We start from the raw sequence: 18,653 nt of genomic DNA on the forward strand, positions 1-18,653 counted from the left end.
GTGGGAAATTGCTTGAATATTTTATTGTGCTAAAAAGAAAAAACATGAGAAGTCAACAGCTTGATTTTCATTGTACAACTCAATAAGCAATTTTCTTACCTTGGGGTATGGGCGCTAGGTACAAACGAAAGTTCTTAATGTACAATCCTTTTATTTGCCATTTTAAACAGAATAAAAAATATTTTGCATGTGAGACATTTAAACTGGCCACTAGAATTATCCATAACCCTGACCAAGAGTGAGTGACGTCTTCGACCGAATACACATATACACAAAAGAGGCTTTTTCCAATCATGGTCGACACAGAGAGCACAACACATCACACGGTAGCGGAGTTGATAATTTTGTAATGTACCTACAGAAATGGGAAGCTTACCTATGGGGCCTGCTACAGGAAATATTCTGTGTCCAATGCACTGGAATTAAAAATATACTAAAACATACTCTCAAATCAATTTTTGGACATAATGAAGATATTTATCCAGCTTCGATTCCCATTCTTCTACAAGACCTTGTATCTTCCTTTGCTGGTTGGCTGGTAGGAGTTTTGCTGAAAAGGAAATTAAATAAAAGGTTCAAATTACGTTCGGTTTTACTTGAGGGTAACAAAGCAATGACTTTCATTTACATTTTATATACGCTCACGTACTTAGCAAACACATGCAGACACACACATACATACACACGCAAAAACACAGGCACGCACACACACACACGCATATACACACGCACGCACTCTCAGGCACACGCATGCACACACACACACACACACAGGTTTAGCATTTTCAACTCAAATCTCTCCCCTCCAAACGAGCAGAAGGTGACAGAGAGCGAGATGCCACTCACTAATCTGATGAGCTCCTCTTTGATGAGCCGGGTGATCTCAGCCTTCGCCTTCTGCACAGCCAGCTCGTTCGCACCTGAACACGGTGTTGAGGAAAAACAGACGGAGGCGTTAGGAGGCAGAACAAAAGGCCCTGCTGGACAGGAGTGGAACTGCGCGGTGACGCTGCTCAGAGGCGAAACGGTCGGCGTGCGGGACTCACTCTCGATGGCCAGGTAGATCTTCCGCTCCCCCTCTTTGGGCTCCTTGCCGGGCGGGAAGTAGGTCCCTCGGATGGTGATGGCCGCCTCAGAGTACTCTCCGATCCTCTGCAGCGCTTCCTTAGAGGTGACCTTCCACCTGGCCGTCTGCAACACAGACAGGAAGTCGGGCGTTACAGCTTCCTGTCCGCAGAAGTCAGCCACTTCTGCTACTACCACTGTGGGCTTACCCCCAGCGGGGGCAGCAAGCGGGAGCACTTCTCAGCAGTGCGGGGGCCAGGCGTGGGGGCCGTGGGGGCACGCGAGAGGGGGTCTCACCTGGGGGAAGTCGTTGATCTCCAGCTCCTCCTCGTAGCGCTTGATGGTCTCGGACTGCTCGGCGTTCTGCCGCTCCTCCTCCATCTTCTCCACGGGGATGTAGTTCAGCTTGGCGTTGATCTTCTCCGCCAGCTGCTCCGCGATGGTCTTGGCGGAGACCGAGGGCGCCAGTATCGTGCCCCCCCTCAGGATGGCGTTGGTGGCCTGCTGCATCACATCCTGTCGGGGGGAAGGGGATGGCGAGGGGTGAGGGTTGGGGGAAGGGGATGGCGAGGGAAGGGGATGGGAGGGGTGAGGTTGGGGAAGGGGATGGCGAGAGGTGAGGGTTGGGGGAAGGGATGGGAGGGGTGAGGGTTGGGGGAAGGGGATGGGGAGGGGTGAGGTTGGGGGAAGGGGATGGCGAGAGGTGAGGGTTGGGGGAAGGGATGGGGAGGGGTGAGGGTTGAGGGGGGTGAGGGGGTCAGTGACTGCAGCAGCTGCACAGATATGGGTTTTTTTTTTCTCAGCAGAAACGGCGGGACCCACCTGAGCCTCCGCCCCCAGGTTCTTCTGGGCGTTGATTTTGAGGGCGAGCCTCTTGGCGATCTCCAGCTTCTGGATGTTTCCGGCGGAGGGTATGGCGAGGCCGGCCAGTCCTGCCGCCGCCGCCGCGGAGCCCCCGCCCCCTCCGCCACCCCCGCCGCCCCCGCCCCCGGGCGCAGACAGGTCCTTCACCCTCTTCTTGGAGTTGAACATGCTCTCGATCTGCTCGTCGATCTGCGCGGGGGAAATCATCCAATCACGTTAAAGCATCCTGTCTCTAATCACGGAGACCTCACACTTGTGTCGCACTGGACAATGGCGTCTGCTAATTAACAGTAAAATAAAGTGACGTGCATCAATCGGCTGAATTATACGTGTACCACAGAAACGGATGCGCCGTCATATTTATGGGACCAAAATAGTAATTTACTTCAGAAAGTGCTCCCTGCATATACTCAGCGAAACACCAGAAATAAGTATATTATCTGGGGATTATATAAATTTTGCCAACTGAACAGCTTTCTCCTCCAGTGTACTGGACAGCTACACTATAGTAGGCAGGTGCGCGGATTCGGATACGGCCCGTTAGGATTGGGTGGGGGGGGCGGTGGGGGGTGGGGGGGGAGGCGACTCACGTCCAGCGCCGTGTCCTCGTCGTCAGAGTCCTGCAGGCCCAGCGCGGCCTTCTGCAGCTTCTTCCTCTCATTGGCCAGGGCGTGCTCCGTCTCGTCGAACTTGAAGCCCTTCCCCGAAAAGCCGCTGCTGCTCCTGATGCTCTTCCCCTCCTGAGAAAGGGCAGAGACGGGCTCAGCAGGACCCTCCTCCACATGACTCCCCAAACACCACAAACCTCCGCCAACCGTTCAGCTCCTGACAGGCCCAACCCCGTTACACTGCACTGGAACTGACAATAGCGCCATTGCTGCCAAGAGTGAATACTCCTGCCCATTTATGTCTTTTTTAATACTTGCCTCACGCTGTTTTCTGAAGTGATGTTTTTTTTTTTCCCCAGTTACAAAGAACATTTCTAATTTCCGCTTGAAGGCAAGAAAGTTCAAAACATTAGAAAACTAACAAAACATGCTGATTAGCCCGCTCAAGGCTGACTAGGTTTTGCCTACGTGAAACCCAAAACTATCCTTGAGCTCTGTCCATCTGCATGCAGCTACAAGTGGCTTTCTTCACAGTGACTGAAAGAGCGAAGACACACTGTTAAGTTAAACTGCTGTCGACGCTAGCCGGGGCGGCTATTTTTGGAACGTCGCTGCGGTTTGACTCGAGAGCGAAAGCAGCGAGACCGAGGCTCCTCACCGCTTTCTGCTGGTCTTTGAAGTTGAGCCAGAGCTGCTCCAGCTCCTTGGGCACGGGGGACCCGGACAGCTCCAGAGCCTTGATGATGTCCCCGGCGTATCGCACCTGGTCTTCCGTGATGAACGTGTACGCAAACCCCTGGAACACAAGAGAAACGACGACCCCCCCACTCAGACTTACACTCAGGGAAATGAGTCACTAACACACAGGCACGCACTTTTTACATGAAAACTATTCTTAAGAGTTATGCATCAGCCCACTGGCTTTAAGGTGAACAAGTTTCTGCTCAAAGATGAAGTGGGGGGACCTAAAATCTTAAATGAAATCATTTTAGTAAGCATAGAATTACGTTCACCCTAGAGAACCAAAGCTTTATTTAGCTGAACTTAAGACCAGACCCACCTTGTTCCCAGCCCTCCCGGTCCGTCCGGCCCGGTGGACGTAGTCCTCGTAGTGGTTGGGGCAGTTGTAGTTCACCACCAGGATGAGGTGCTTGACGTCCAGGCCCCGAGCGGCCACGGACGTGGCCACCATGAGTCGGCACGCCCCGTTCTTGAAGTCGTTGATGATGCTGTCCCTGTCGTACTGGTCGATCCCTGGGAAGGAACGGTCCTCGTTACTCAAAACACGCCCCTCTGCCCACATCCCAAACTCTTCCACAGAACTTACTCACGACCTCAGGATAAACAGAGGCGCTTTAGGAGAATGACATTCACTCTATGAAACTCTATGAATCAGTGAGAGGGAGGCAGAAGGTGAGGGACATGGAGAGATAGGCTGAAGGGGAGTGAGGGAGATGGAGAGAGAGAGAGAGAGAAAGCGAGTGAAGGAGAAGGGGAACGAGTGTGATGGAAAGAGAGAAAATGAGTGAGTGAAATAGAGAGAAGGCAAGTGAGTGAAATGGAGGGACAGAGAGAAGGAGAGTGAGTGAAATGGAGGAATAGAGAGAAGGCGAGTGAGTGAAATGGAGGGACAGAGAGAAGGCGAGTGAGTGAAAGAGGGATAGAGAGAAGGAGAGTGAGGGAGAAGAGGACGTAGAGGTGGAGGAGTATCTGCGCTCTCCTGTACCTCCGTGCAGGGACATGCAGGGGTAGGAGGCCTTCATCAGGTCCTTCAGCAGCCCGTCCGCGTGCTCCTGCTTGTCCACGAAGATGATGACCGAGCCCTTCTCCTGGTAATGGCCTAGGATCTCCAGCAGCTTCAGGAACTTGCTCTCCTCATCGATCACGATCTGAGCAGACACATAAAAACCCTCAACTGCACGCTCTTAAAGCTTGAGACTGACAAACGCAAGCCACAGCCCAACACACTATTCCCACCCTGCTGCAACCACACATTTGCGTTAGCTAGAGTCAGTCTCTGGACCATAGACTGATGCAGAGCTGCATTTGGACAGGTGTCCACCAAAAAACAAAAATGTACAAGTGCGTATCATTGAGATGTCCACTATTAATAACAGGTAGGGTTCAGTGCCAATGAGTAAGAAATAGAGGACTTTGGGCAGGTAGGGTAAAGCAGCAGTAAGGTATAGAGGATCATGGGTAGGCAGGGTAAAGCAGCAGTAAGGTACAGAGGATCATGGGTAGGCAGGGTAAAGTGGCAGTAAGGTATAGAGGATCATGGGTAGGCAGGGTAATGTAGCGGTAAGGTATAGAGGATCATGGGTAGGCAGGGTAAAGTAGCGATAAGGTATAGAGGATTATGGGTAGGCAGGATAAAGTAGCGGTAAGGTATAGAGGATCATGGGTAGGCAGGGTAAAGTAGCGGTAAGGTATAGAGGATCATGGGTAGGCAGGGTAAAGTAGCGATAAGGTATAGAGGATCATGGGTAGGCAGGGTAATGTAGCGGTAAGGTATAGAGGATCATGGGTAGGCAGGGTAAAGTAGCGGTAAGGTATAGAGGATCATGGGTAGGCAGGGTAAAGTAGCGGTAAGGTATAGAGGATCATGGGTATGCAGGGTAAAGCAGCGGTATGGTATAAAGGACTCTGGGTAGGCAGGGTAAAGTAGCGGTAAGGTATAGAGGATCATGGGTATGCAGGGTAAAGTAGCGGTATGGTATAAAGGACTCTGGGTAGGCAGGGTAAAGTAGCGGTAAGGTACAGGGGAATTTACCACGTGCTGCTCCACGTCGGAGCACACCACGCTGCGGCCTCCCACTTGCACCTCGATGGGTTTGGAGAGGATCCTCCGCGCCAGCGCCTCCATGGCTCGCGGGAAGGTGGCGGAGAACATGACCGTCTGCCGGTCGGGCCTGATGTTGTCCACAATGCGCATTACCTGGGACACACACAGGGGGCGCTGCTCTCAAAACCAACACAGCCAACTCAACCTGACAAAAAAAGGTCATCACCCTTCACAAACCTCCCCAGTGTCTTTATCAGAGGTCTGTTAATATTAGGGGTGAACAGTATGAATAATCTGGGGGGCGATATGAATAACCATGTACCGATAAGTTGATGTTAAGCAATTTCCGGTTGATACCAATATGACCCCAATATTACTGTGCATCTCTGGTCAAGGTCTTTTGGAAAATAAAAGTATGTTTCATATTGGGAGTACAACCTCACATGCACAAAAAGTTGTTTATACACAAAGTAAGTAAAAACAGAGCCAAGCCCAGCGCTCTATAATCAGTCATTAAAGCTCGGAGGCGCTGACCTCCAGGTGGACACCACTCACCTGCGGCTCGAACCCCATGTCAAACATTCGGTCCGCTTCGTCCACCACCACGTACGTGACCCGCCGGAGATTGGTCACCCGACCTACACCCAGGCACAGACACGGGCAGACAGACAGCCAGTCACTCCCGAGCGAGAGCGCACTCAGTTCTCACATCAAACTGCCATTTTCTACTGGGTTATCTACATTTCACAGCACACCACTTTTTTTTTAATTTTTTTTTTTTAAACAACAACATTTAAGTTCCTCTGAAAGCTAGATCTTTAGTGGCCAAATTGAGGTTTTAGTTTTTCCATCTTGCGTACCATCTCAAGAGCAAGGAGACCCTGAAAAAGCCAGAAAACAGCCACACAAATATAAGAGAGAGACTCTGCCACATGACCCATTATCTGAGCGGCTTTTCACCTACAAAAAAACATATTAGAGATTACCGCGCATGTGTGGAAGAAAAAATTATATCTTCACTGATCTCTTATAAAAGATATAAACAGCAAGGGATATGCACTACATTTTGTTTCACATAAGTTATTATTCATGTGGCTGTTGCAAATGCAAATTCTGAAGTCCTTAAATAACGGCGATACCCAAATTACCTTATACACAGAGATGCAAACATGTCTAACACATTCACTGAAATCATTTTTACAGGTGAAGTCTTCCGTATAATAGGCGATTCCGTCTATACTGCTCTATACCTTGTTCAGAGTCATAGGTACCTTAACCATGTGTCAAGCAAGTATATTTGTGGAACAAAAAACTGAACACAGGTAAGAAACAGGTCACCTACACCTCTACGCCAAGCTAAAATCCCCAGGTAGTATTATCTCCGCACCTACCTTTGGCTGAATTATCTTCAGGAATACTTCATTAGTCTGGAGGATAAGTTTCCCAAGGTGGTCAAATAATGTCAACAGTTTAGTAAGTGGAACGGATTTGACTCACAAACATCAACAGTCCATGCGATGCATGACAACTCTGGCTGACCTCCTTAAAGCTGCAGTACCCATCTTCTGATACGCACTCATGCAGAGCATTTCCTTAACAAATATGAAGCTGGCTCAGTACCCAAATAGCAGTGTGTCATGAGATCAAAGTCCACTGTCTAGCTTTTAACAGAGTGCTGCCAAATTGAGCACTTGGGGTTTGGCAGTCTAATCAATGTACAATTTCAGTAACAAAATTCACTTTTTATTGCCTTTGAATCAAGTAACTGTTTTCGGATGAAGCCAGTGATTGCCACTGAAAGCACGCTGATGTGTTATTGATTCCAGAGTTATTGAAATCCTGCGATTCTTGGCTGACGGTCGCAGCATAATGTCGGGTTTCACTGACATTAGGCCTCTGATACACTCCCTCGTGTTGATCACACACTGATCTCATTAAAAACACCTCAGGCAGGGCAAGCAGCTAAACAGGCTTTCCTGTACTTCAACTCTACAAGCACCACTGGAGAAAAAGAAAAAAAACATTTATGATGCAAGGTTATTTCAGTGTGCTAACCTTTTAAAAGGGCTTCAAAAAAAGGTGCTTTTTCTGTTTTGTTTATATGGAATATTATAGAACAGAACTCAATTTAAAATAATTCGCTTTTTTGTCTTCACTGACTCTGCACTAGCATGTGAGGAATGCACAAGCAGTTATTTTCAGTGTCGTTTGTGTCTGTTTTCCACACTGCCAGGGTAACAGGCCAGAGGTAAGGAATGGAGAATGCTCAGCCCCCTCAGCTTATTGATGCGAAGTTCAAATCTTAAGGCAGACAAAAATCTACACCCAACCAAGGTTCGCTATTTTAAGCAATTTCATGCAAAACTGCAAAATGCAAATCAATTAAATGAAAATGGCTTGCGTCTGCTGTGCAGGATTCATAATGTGTAGGGAGAAAACGAAAGACAGGACTGTCCCTGTTCAAATTATGTGCCCCAAACAGGGAAGTGTAATTCAGCAAAACACTGTCCCCATATTTCATGTGTGGACACGCTGGTTAAAACACGTTGAAGCTCCCTGTTCAGCGGGAACACTGACTGACTGACCACGTTGGTCACAAAGCTACACCCTGAGCCGACCAGAGGAGGATGGGTTCCCTCCTGAGGTTTCTTCCCATCTGTCACAGGGAGTTTTTCCTTGCCACTGTTGCTTTAGGCTAGCTCCTGTGGTGGTTTAGGTCAGGCAGGGTTGTCTATGAAGCGTACTGCGACAATTGTTTGCGAAATGCGCTATATAAATAAATTTTGATTTGATTAATTCATTTGATTTCATCGAATTGGGTCTGATCCATAACCAGTTCTTGATTTTCATTCAATGCACACTGTAGGAGATGCAGGTGAGTGTTTCACAACAAAGTCTCACTTTGAAAAGCTGATGATTATTTGGCAAATGGGCAGGGCAAAATACCTTTTCAAAAAAACAGATACTGCAGCTTTAAGAACAACACCACCAGCCACTGCTATTCATTTAATTTAATAATCTATAAGCATAAGGCACAGTTAAAAAAAAAAAAAAAATCCTAACACCTGAATGTAGGCAACTCACCACTGTTGGCACCTAACATATCAATCATTCGCCCTGGCGTACAGACGATGATCTCCGCTCCTCTCTTCAGCTCAGCGATCTGGGAAAGGGAAAGATTAACCAGGCAAATCAGTGTTTAAAAATCCATTCATTTTTAAATCAGTCAGTTGCAAAAAATTTTAATCCCTCAATTAGCTTCAAATCTTTACAGTGCAAGATCACAAGCAGGTGAATAGAACATTCTTGGAACTGAACATTCTGATGCTGATGTCACAATCACTGCTGGTGACTGAAGGCAGTGGAGTTCTAGAACACCGATTTAGAATTTTGAAAAAAACAAAACATTCTAAAAAGCCTACTCTTCTAAAGGGTTAATATACTGAGCTCACTGCAGTATATAAAGCCAGCCCCTAGCCCTCAGTGTCAGCCCGTACATGGTAAAAGAGCAGTTTTAACCCAGACAGTGACTCAGGGGGTGGAGGATACCTGCTCACTGATCCCAGTGCCGCCATACACACACACCACCCTCAGGTTCAGTAGTTTGGAGAACTTCTTGCACTCTTTGGTGATCTGCAGCGCCAGCTCTCTGGTGGGGGTCATGATTACCGCTGTGGGACAGATGGCAGGTTAGACTCCTTTGGCAGAATTAGTAGAATGTAATTAAAATAAGAGTAATAAAAAAAAACTAAGAATTAGGTGAACTAAATGATCAAGAGAAACCTGACATTAGCCCTAATGTCAGCCATTTCATTTTAATGCCACATGGTAAGAGTGAAATCAGTTTGCTGTACAAAAATGGCTCTCTTTAATAAACAAGAACAAGAACAGCTTATTATCAACCTGTTTTGCAACTGTTTTTAAGGCGAAGCAGTGTCCTGTGGTTTTTATGAGCATTAGATACCATGAGGCTCTTCAGGGACCCACAGGTCGGATTTCAAATCAGCATGAAGGCATTTTATATGACTATGAGTCAGGCCAGTTAAAGTCAGACTCCAACACATCGCCCAATAACAGAGGTGGCCCTTACCATTTAATTCTGCAATTCTGCAGTTAGTGCAATAACAAGTTATTCTGCGATTGAAGAAACGGATGCAGGAGGAGACTGGAAGCCGCGGCCCTTACCGATGGGGCCCTCAGACTCCTCCAGGGGCCTCTGGTCCAGGATGTGGCGGAACATGGGCAGGAGGAAGGCGATGGTCTTCCCGCTTCCCGTCTTGGCGATCCCGATGAGGTCACGCCCGCACATGATGGCGGGTATGGCCTGGGTCTGGATGGGCGTGGGCTTCTCGTAACCGTGCCTACCACAGGGGGAGGGGCAGAGTTGTTAAGTGTGTGTATGGCACAGGGTACAAAGCTCCTACGCGTGTGCGTAGGGGTCTGAAATGCTTTGGGATTGCAGTCTAGAAATAAGCCAATCCCAAACTACGGAAGTTATGTTCCCCATTTCAAATGAAGCAGAGCAGTCCATCGCCTGTTTCGATTAACTCAACACCCTCAGCCTACTCCCATAAGCCCTGGAGCACCTCAACGTTTGTACGCACTGCACGTCCATTTCAAATCTGCGTGTTGCAAAACAAATCACCATGACGATAACGGAAAAGACGTACTTTTTGAGCGCACATAGGATCTTCATGGAGGTGCCGCACTGCACCCAGGTTTTGATTGGCTTAGGGCAGCCTTTACCCTTCACCATGATCCCCTCCAGCTCTAAGCGGTACACGTTCACCTCTGCAGAGAGAGAAAGAGAGGGAGACATAGAGAGTGCAGAGAGAGAGAGAGAACAGTGTGTAACAAGAGCAGTGCAAGACATATAAAACAAGCTGTATCGATCCTGGATGCTGATTGGCTGAGACCGCGTTATGCCTAAGAACGCCCCTGTAGCCGTGACCGCGTTCGCGATACAGCACGGCTTCTCATGCCGTATTGCTCAGGCCTAAACTTCATCTCCCCAGCTGTGTGTGGCCGTCTGTCAGACTCACCCTCCGGCGTCATCTTGGCCAGCTCCGGCACCTCCACGTAGAAGTTCTTGCGGTACGGGTCGTACTCGATCTTCTGGTGGTCCACGGGCTCCAGAACCTTCCGCTGCTTGGTCTGGTAGCCGGTCAGCGCCGTCTGCAGGTCCACCTCCTCCTCCTCAGAAGAGTACTGTCCAGACACAACAAATCAAGCGCCTGACCTTTAGCTCTGCACACAAACCACAAGGGATTCAGGCATTATAGTGGCACAACAGGAGGAGACCCAGACTCTTATCACAGCAGGATTGGAGTATGTGCTTATCACACACAACCGCAAAGCCACTAATTCAACCACTGTTGGACAGAGAAAGATTAGTTTCAGGTGGCGCCCCACGACGCAAACATTTTAACTGCCGATGTTACAATTACATTGCAATCACTGAGCAGACCCTGCTTTGCAAACATCAGCATTACTCACTGTACAAAGTACAGAAGCCCATTCATAATCAATAAGCATAATATTAACCCAACAAACAACAATGCCCACTGTAACAATAGTAAGTACTAATAGACAGATAACCTATCTTCACACAGCTGCACCCATGACATTGGGACTGTTTTGTTAAGACAAAGGCCATTTTAAAAGTCTGGCAGAAGGTCAGACATCTAAAGAAAGAGCGGTACCTCCATGGCGTCCTGGTCGTTCTCCATCAGTTCTCCTTTCTTTTTGGTGGTATGAGGCGCCTTCTTTGTGGTTAAAACCGTCATCACCTTGGTCACCTTCATTCCCCCCTTCTGTTGAAAGCGATTCAAGATGAGAAAGTGCACTTCAATGCTTTTAGGTGTGAGATCACAGTCATGTGATCAGAATGTTCTTACGTGAACATTCTAATGCTGATGTCTCAATCACTGCTGGTGACTGAAAGCAGTGAGGTTCTAGAATGGCTTATAATTTTGGATTAAAAAAAAAAAAAATTCTAAAAAACCTACTCTTCAAAGGGTTAAAAAGCAGCTTGTACCTGTCCATGCAACAGACTGTGTTCAACTTGAAACAATTTAGTTTTGAGTCATGAACTTCTGACACTTGTGAATCGACAGCTACCAAAATAAGAGCGTACGCAGAGGACCCCCATGGTGCCCGACCCTTACCTTGTCGTTCCCTCCTCTCATGCTGCCCATGTTAAACTTCTTCACCTCCTCCTTCACCTCCTCCATGTACGCGTCCAGGGGGTCCAGCTCCTCGCCAGTCTCCTCTTCCATGGGCGCGGCCTCCTCGGGGGCGGCTGCTGCCTCCTCCTCCTCTTCCTCTGCCTCTGCTGGAGCCAGTGCCTCTTCGTCGTCATCTAAAGACAGAAAGAAAGCCATCACAATAATAACACTTAACAATAATAATCTTCCTCCTTCTCCTCATAGCTGCTTATGAAAGGAAGGAAAGAACATTCCACGCACATTTCTGTCTAAGGACGTTAAGTTTCAAACAGGAGTTTCTGGGTGGCTGCTGAGGGACCCATCCTTCTGAGACATTGTTCCGGTGGTATCTTAGCAACCAGAGCATCTTTCATCCCCGTATTTAAAAGATTTCCCGCCTCCTTACCTTCATCGTCTTCCAGACTCCACTTCTTCCCCTGCTTCATCTCCTCCAGCTCCTTCTTCAGCTCCCCGATGTTCTCCATGGCCTTCCTCCTCTGCTCCTCCCTCCACTTCTCCACGCGCTCCTTCCTCTTCCTCATCTCCTCCTCCAGCTTGTTCTGGTCAAAGTCTTGCTGCACAGGGGAAAAAACACGAACACAAAGACATGTTAACAGCACACATAAAAGGGTTGGTTCTAATTTAGCAAGAGAAAAACACTGCGGACAATAGCCCCTATTCTCCAGTTTGAAATGAAAATATGACCAGCTTTTTGACACCGGTGACAGTCAAGGATCAAACCCGTGGTAAGTGGACCCAGCTTGCCGTCGAGGAGAGTACATTTATCAATTTGGCCAGTTGGGGGCCGTATAAAATGATAACTTACATCTTCAACCTTCTCTTCCTCCTTTTCTTCCTTTATCTTTTTCTTCTCTGTAGTCTGTTCATTGTTGTCTGACCTTTCCTTGCTTTTGGACCTATGAAAAACCACAACAAGACAAACAGAGTTCAAGCAGCGAGAAAGACAGCATGTCATTATATGCTCCAATAAAGCTTTCATGAAGTGATACGTTCTTAACTTCACAGTCAATCGCACCAAGTGATACACTTCAGACAGGCAGGTTGAACCTTTTTTTCTGAGAAAGTGATATTGCGTTAAGAGTATTTGTGTAGGCGGCAGCTGACAGGTCATCGCTTAAAGAGCGTTTTTACAAGCAGGTGCTCACCTGTCGTCGTTTTTCCTGCTCTTGCTTGGGCTGGCCGAGCGGGACCTGTGTCGGCTCCTGCTCCTCCTCCGCTCGCGACTGCGGCTTCGCCTTCTCTCCCGGCTCCTGGATCGCCTATAACAGATATCAATCACCCTCTTCAGCACCGAGTTCCAACTAGCATCCAGAGCTTTCCACAAGACGTTAACATTTAAAAAAACCACTCTTATCCAAAACTCACATTCTTCTACGTCGAAGTTTTGTTTAAACATTTCACGTTACGTACTTTGCTCAAGGGTGCCGCTGTACTCTCTCACCTGGGACGCTTCCGGTCTCTGGAGCGCGAGCGGCGACGCTCTCTGCTGCGCGACCGTTCTCTCCGGCCGCGGTCGCGTTCGCGGTTGCGGGAACTAGCCCTGTCCTCGCGCTTCGAGCGCTTCTCCGGAGACCGGCTCTTCGACCGACTCCCCGAACGACCCCGCGAAGCCGACCGCTTCCGGTAGTGCCTGAGGAAGTGTGAGTGCGCAGATCAGTTCATCCATTTTTTATAAAAACACATGACATCTTAGACATGCCCCGCCCCCCACAACTCTGGGAAAACAACAAATGGTCCCCCCCAATATTATCATGTCATATTAGGTGGTATAGTTAGAGCCCCCCCTCCCTAAAAAAAAAACCCAAAATGTATTCCCTGTATGCTGCCCCCCTCTACATGCTTGTGAAGTCCACTGAAAGAGCAGAGGTCAAATATAGCCCAACACATGTACACATATACGATCGAAATGTTTTCAACATACGTCCCAAAACTGAACGCACACTGTAAACGTTTTAAAGACTTTTTAATGGACTTGTGCGAATGACATTGGAAACTGCATTATATATCAGGGCTCTGCAGTGCTCCCGTTTTAGGAGCATTTGCAAACCTACTAATTTGGATGCATTAGTGCGCTCCTATTGGTGCGCTCCTTTTTCAACTTAGGTCAGAACCTAGTATATGGCTGGACCGGCCGACTAATGGTGTAACTTCATAACTCGGACGACCAATGGTGTAACTTCATCACTCAGTCACTCGGCACTTGATCACTCAGTCACAGACATTCGCGTTTGTATGGCTGGCGACGCTGTCGTTATATAATCAATAAAGTTATTTAAAAACCCAAAAGTGATAGTGTTGAACCCGGTATACGTTGGTTAGATGATGTGTCATTAGATATTTAGCATCACGCGATGTGCATTTGGGGAACCACTGGTCTCAGGCCATTTACGCATGATCCACTTGAATATACCGTCGGTTAATTATCTACAACGAATGCGAACTACTCTTTGTAGGTTCGTTCGTTAGCTAGCTAGCCACTTAGCTCAAAACTGGATTTTTAAATATTTTTCCTGCTGATCTTGCATGTGAAATAACCAGTGTAGCTAGCGAGCGAACCCACAAAATTAACGTTATAACGTGGGGTTGCCGAAAAGGCAAGGAGTTTGATACAAGCTAACTAAGCTGCGTTAAAGTTTATGTCAGTTAAAACATACTAAGTAGAATAAGCACATGCCGATACAATTAGATATATAAAAAACGTGGTTCGTATAATAAGATAGCTAGCTAACTACCTAGTAGGCAGTTACTTTACAGTACCATGTGAATACCAGCATCTTACCAGCAAACCTTTTGTATGCCCTCGCTATGTACTCCGACCAAACACGCCACGCACAAACACGTAAAAGCTACTGCAGGTCAAAATTCATAGCCAAGCACAGCTAAATATACGGATAAACTTTATAGATTCAAGTTAATTATTTTGCATTCACTTGTAGCGAATGCTGAACTGCTCCATGTAAGCGTCCCTTTATGTGGGGCCTATCAAAATCATTGCTAACTGGCTAGGTAGCAAGCTAACTTTAGTCTTCACAAAGTATATAGTAGTGAGAAGGCAAATTATCAGACTTTTTTTTTACCAGCAAAAACTGAGCTGCGTGTACTAACCTCGACTCTCGTCCCATGACAGCTGTGTTAACTCCACAAGAAACTGCAGCGTATTTAAATGACTGGTTTCGTTTTCCTCCAATATTATTTTACTTCGTAGTCCCACAATCCTGGACTGGCGTTATCATTTTGCGAAAGCAAAGAACGTCAACATTAAAAACTACACTGCCCCTAGTGGTAGGATGACTTGTTAAAATGTAGCTTAGCAAAAAAAGTCTGAAGACAATAGGTTATTGAGTGATTTATAATTTTGATCTCTTTGGCAGTCAGCAATTATAATCCTACTCGATATCATCTTGGATAAAATCCAGCTTACTATAAAAGCAGTATGACATAGCTTGCATTTAATAGGCCAACTACCTATATTTGTCCAGCAAATTATCTTGTTCTCCCCCATTTTCCTTCATGGACTTCCAGTAAAGCAAATACTGCCCAGTTGAGGAATGCTGGTTAATGATACTTTTGTTTTGAATCTGGGTGGCACTAGATATGCAGAGGTGTCCCAGAAAGCACCTTTTCTGGGAGTCCTTAAGCAAAGGTACTAATGTTTGAAACCAAATAATTTCACAATGGGATGCGTCGGATCATAGAGCCGAACACATATAGGTTGATATATTTTACAGTAAACCCCTGAAACACATACCTGCATTTTCATCATCCAACAGGATAACATAACAAAATATTCAATACGAGAGAACAGTGAATTACAAGAGTCAAATATTTGCACATAAAGATTCAATAATTTAATTTGGACTTAACATTTCACATATTTAACACATACCATGCTATGACACAAGGAAACTGATAGTTGGACAGCTAAAATATACATGACAGAAGTACTAACAATTTATTAAGTAAAGATATACCAATAACTTCCTTTACAAGATTCTGTAGATGTAGGCTGCACACGGAGAAATAAATTAACAGAAAACTACTCATTATAATACTGTAACAGGATGGCTATAACACATAAAACAATTCCAATTTATAAAATAATTACATGGCTTTCATTTTAAAACACCATTAGTATAGAGCACATTTATAGGTGTCATACATTAGTTTCTTTATTTTGAGTACAATGATTGAAACACAGGTAAACACAGTAGTGAAATGTAGTCTCCAGTGTGCACTTATTTAGCTTATCTGGCGGGGGAGGAAAAAAAAACACTATTTAACTTTAAAGTTCAAACTGAGATTAGCGTTTTACATGGTCATAAAGCAGGTAGAATTAAGCAGGTCTTTGCAGGTAAAATGGATTTAGTTAAGTCCAAATTTGAGATGCTATAATATCCTTCTCACCAGTCTGCGCTGTGCTGTTCCGTTAAATTAAACACCCAGAGACATTTAATCTCTCAACAAAACTCTGACACCTCGAACCGCGAACATCTGCTCAGCACCCTACGAACGTCCGTCCGTCCTGTGCACCTTTGGGGAATTCCTTCTGGGCTGGGCGGTGCCAAGGCACAGCCCAGGGGATACGGTGGGGTGGAGAGGCCAAGCAGGGCGAGGAAAAATACGGGGGCGTCGAGGCGTCCCGCGTCCGCCGAATCGAGAGAAACGGCCGACTGGGGGGGCCCGGACGCGCCACCACCACCCCCCCCAATCAGGGGATCTCGGAGCCGAACAGGAGGAGGACCTCGTGACACACGATGAAGGTGAAGAAGTAGACGCAGAGGTCGGTGAAGACGTCGCCCATCTTGCTGTAAGTGTCCATGGAGCGGTTGATGACCTCCGCAGGGATCCCCGACAGCAGGAGGGCGGCGGTCAGCACCGTGGTCTTCTTCTTCTTCTCGCCCTGAGGGGAGACGAGGACACGCCGTGAAGCTACACGCACAGAACACCCCCGTCACATGACCTGGGCTTCTCTAGACGCAGCTCCCGTGGGACCTTTGGCCACTACTCGCAGGATAGTCAAATCACCACATCCATTCCATCTCTACTGGTCCATCTGTGTTTTATTTGACCTATTCTGCGGTCAAAAATGTACTAGTACTTTCTGTTGTTAACATGTTGTAGGCATATAAATAATCAAAAGATAAATAATAGTCAATACAAAAAAAAAAAAATGCTGTTACTCACCTTTGGGAAGTATTTATACAACCCCATGTATGCCAGCTGGAGGGTGAGGAATGGTGCAAATATGGACTGCAAATAAGAAAAAAAGTTTGTTTAGAACAGCATCACAGGACCATCACTCCCCATAACAGTCCCTTGCTTAAGTTCAGAATGTGCTACAAAGGGAGACCTCAGGTGATAAGAAGTTATCTGGAGGTTGTCTGGAGGTTATCTGGAGGTAAACGGACAACGCCGCTCGCCCTTGACTCACCAAGTACTTGCAGACAAAGACCCGGACGGCGATGGCGAGGATGATGCTCCCGAACACCCTGAACAGACGGAAGGAGTCCAGCTCTTCCGGCTCCGAGCCGCTGTCCTGGGACGTCTTCGCCCCGGCCACCTGGGCCCGCAGCCTCATGGCATCATCAAAGCGCGACAGGTACTTCTGAAGGCCCCGGCGTGGGGAGCGGGAGACCCCGTCCCCTTGCATCTCCCCCTGGGCCCTTTGCCTGAGCGCACCCCCCTGCACCACCACCACCTCCTCCTCCTCCTCCGCATCACCGCTCAACAGGTCCCCGCTTTCCGGGACGGGTGACCCCCGCCTCTCCAGAAGCTCCCCGTGGTGGTTGCCGCTGGTCACCGCGGCGGCAAAAGGGGAAATTCTCCCGGAGGGGACGGGCGTGGACCAGGGCTCGGTCCGGTCCAGATCCAGGTGGAACCTGGCCTTCATTCCAGGCCTGTCAGCTTCCCGTCGGGGTGGAACAGGAGAAATTGCCGTAAGACACTGCTGTTACCGTTAGTCTTATTTTGAAATTGAAGGTAACATCAGGTCATCTCCTATGTTCGTTCTGGCTACAGGTTAAATAAGGAGATCTGATTGGCACTATGTCAAATAATACTGTAATACGATAGACTATATGAAATTGTTATGCTCGGCACATATTCAGTCCAATTTTCATAAAACAATATATATACTGGTGCGGTTTTCAAGTTTGCAATCAGAGGAACGTCGGACATTCACTTGCTATGAGGAAGATCATCCACAAGACTACATTGCATTACCCATTTGATTATAATGCCTTGAATGTGAATGGCTATGTTTTATTAACGACATGCACAGAGCGTTTAATCAGTGAAGCTTCGGTTGTCACGGTAACTGGTAATCGAAGAAGCTAACATAATGGAGGCTACATGTTTTTAAACTGCCTCTGCTAGGGGGGTACCTCCACTTGCACCTTAAACACATTTACATTTTAGAATGCATTCAAAATATTCAGCATACTTGATCGCCATTACGTGTAGAGCGTGCGTATCGATTCACACAATGAAATAGTACACCATTTGCAATGGTAGCTGATTATCTATTAATAATTGATATTATCATTGTTTGCAAATCGTAACTATGCATACATTTATTGCATATTTATCTGTGTAGCAACAGAATTATACGACTAAACAGCATGTCTCTATCTTACCGTTGGACTCCCCATCGTTTTTGCTATAGCCTACGATTCTGTTCATTCTGTCTTCAGAATTCATCAGCAATTTTCTCCTGCGAATTTCTGCTCTTCTCCTTGAAGCAGAAAGACCGCTCTTTTCTTCAGGAGTTTTCGGAGTAGCGTCCTCAACAGATTCCATTGTTCAACAGATCCTGTGAAGATTATATTTGAACGATCGGCACACAACGTAGTAAACACCACGCTTACTAGCTATACTGCCTGTCGAGGGCACTCAATGTAATCGCTACAGGCCGGGCGGTGAGGGATGGGCTGGGCTGACGTTTCCCTATGGGCGCACTTTGATGATGTCACTAGGAAAACGCACCGCCTATGCAGTGCGGATACTGTCACCTGCGGTGAAAGAACTCGGTTATGTTCAACTTGGCATTAAAAACTCTGCGGACTATTTGGGAAAACCTGTTATATTAAATGTCCAAGAGCGGAA

At 47.0% G+C, this 18,653-nt stretch overlaps 2 protein-coding genes across 2 annotated transcripts; both read right to left on the reverse strand.

Moving 5' to 3' along the window:
* Positions 1 to 4: 4 nt before the first annotated feature.
* ddx46 (DEAD (Asp-Glu-Ala-Asp) box polypeptide 46) lies at positions 5 to 14,811 on the reverse strand. Its single transcript, XM_064349742.1, has 23 exons — positions 14,655 to 14,811; positions 12,991 to 13,179; positions 12,695 to 12,808; positions 12,355 to 12,445; positions 11,935 to 12,103; positions 11,490 to 11,683; positions 11,025 to 11,135; positions 10,365 to 10,530; positions 9,993 to 10,113; positions 9,508 to 9,683; positions 8,872 to 8,993; positions 8,407 to 8,485; positions 5,878 to 5,960; positions 5,311 to 5,475; positions 4,264 to 4,426; positions 3,598 to 3,791; positions 3,196 to 3,333; positions 2,520 to 2,669; positions 1,888 to 2,118; positions 1,363 to 1,581; positions 1,047 to 1,191; positions 847 to 920; positions 5 to 550 (listed from the first exon to the last, which is right to left on the reverse strand). The coding sequence occupies exons 1-23, from the start codon at positions 14,669 to 14,671 to the stop codon at positions 503 to 505; spliced, it is 3,159 nt and encodes a 1,052-aa protein (XP_064205812.1). The 5' UTR covers positions 14,672 to 14,811; the 3' UTR covers positions 5 to 502.
* Positions 14,812 to 15,374: 563 nt separating this feature from the next.
* On the reverse strand, positions 15,375 to 18,511 carry camlg (calcium modulating ligand). The gene is made up of 4 exons (XM_064349781.1): positions 18,185 to 18,511; positions 16,981 to 17,453; positions 16,734 to 16,799; positions 15,375 to 16,449 (listed from the first exon to the last, which is right to left on the reverse strand). Exons 1-4 carry the CDS (start codon positions 18,345 to 18,347, stop codon positions 16,258 to 16,260), a joined length of 894 nt encoding a protein of 297 aa, XP_064205851.1. The 5' UTR covers positions 18,348 to 18,511; the 3' UTR covers positions 15,375 to 16,257.
* Positions 18,512 to 18,653: the final 142 nt, after the last annotated feature.

The sequence above is a fragment of the Anguilla rostrata genome, chromosome 9 (genome assembly GCF_018555375.3).
Source record: "Anguilla rostrata isolate EN2019 chromosome 9, ASM1855537v3, whole genome shotgun sequence".
Taxonomy (NCBI): domain Eukaryota; kingdom Metazoa; phylum Chordata; class Actinopteri; order Anguilliformes; family Anguillidae; genus Anguilla; species Anguilla rostrata.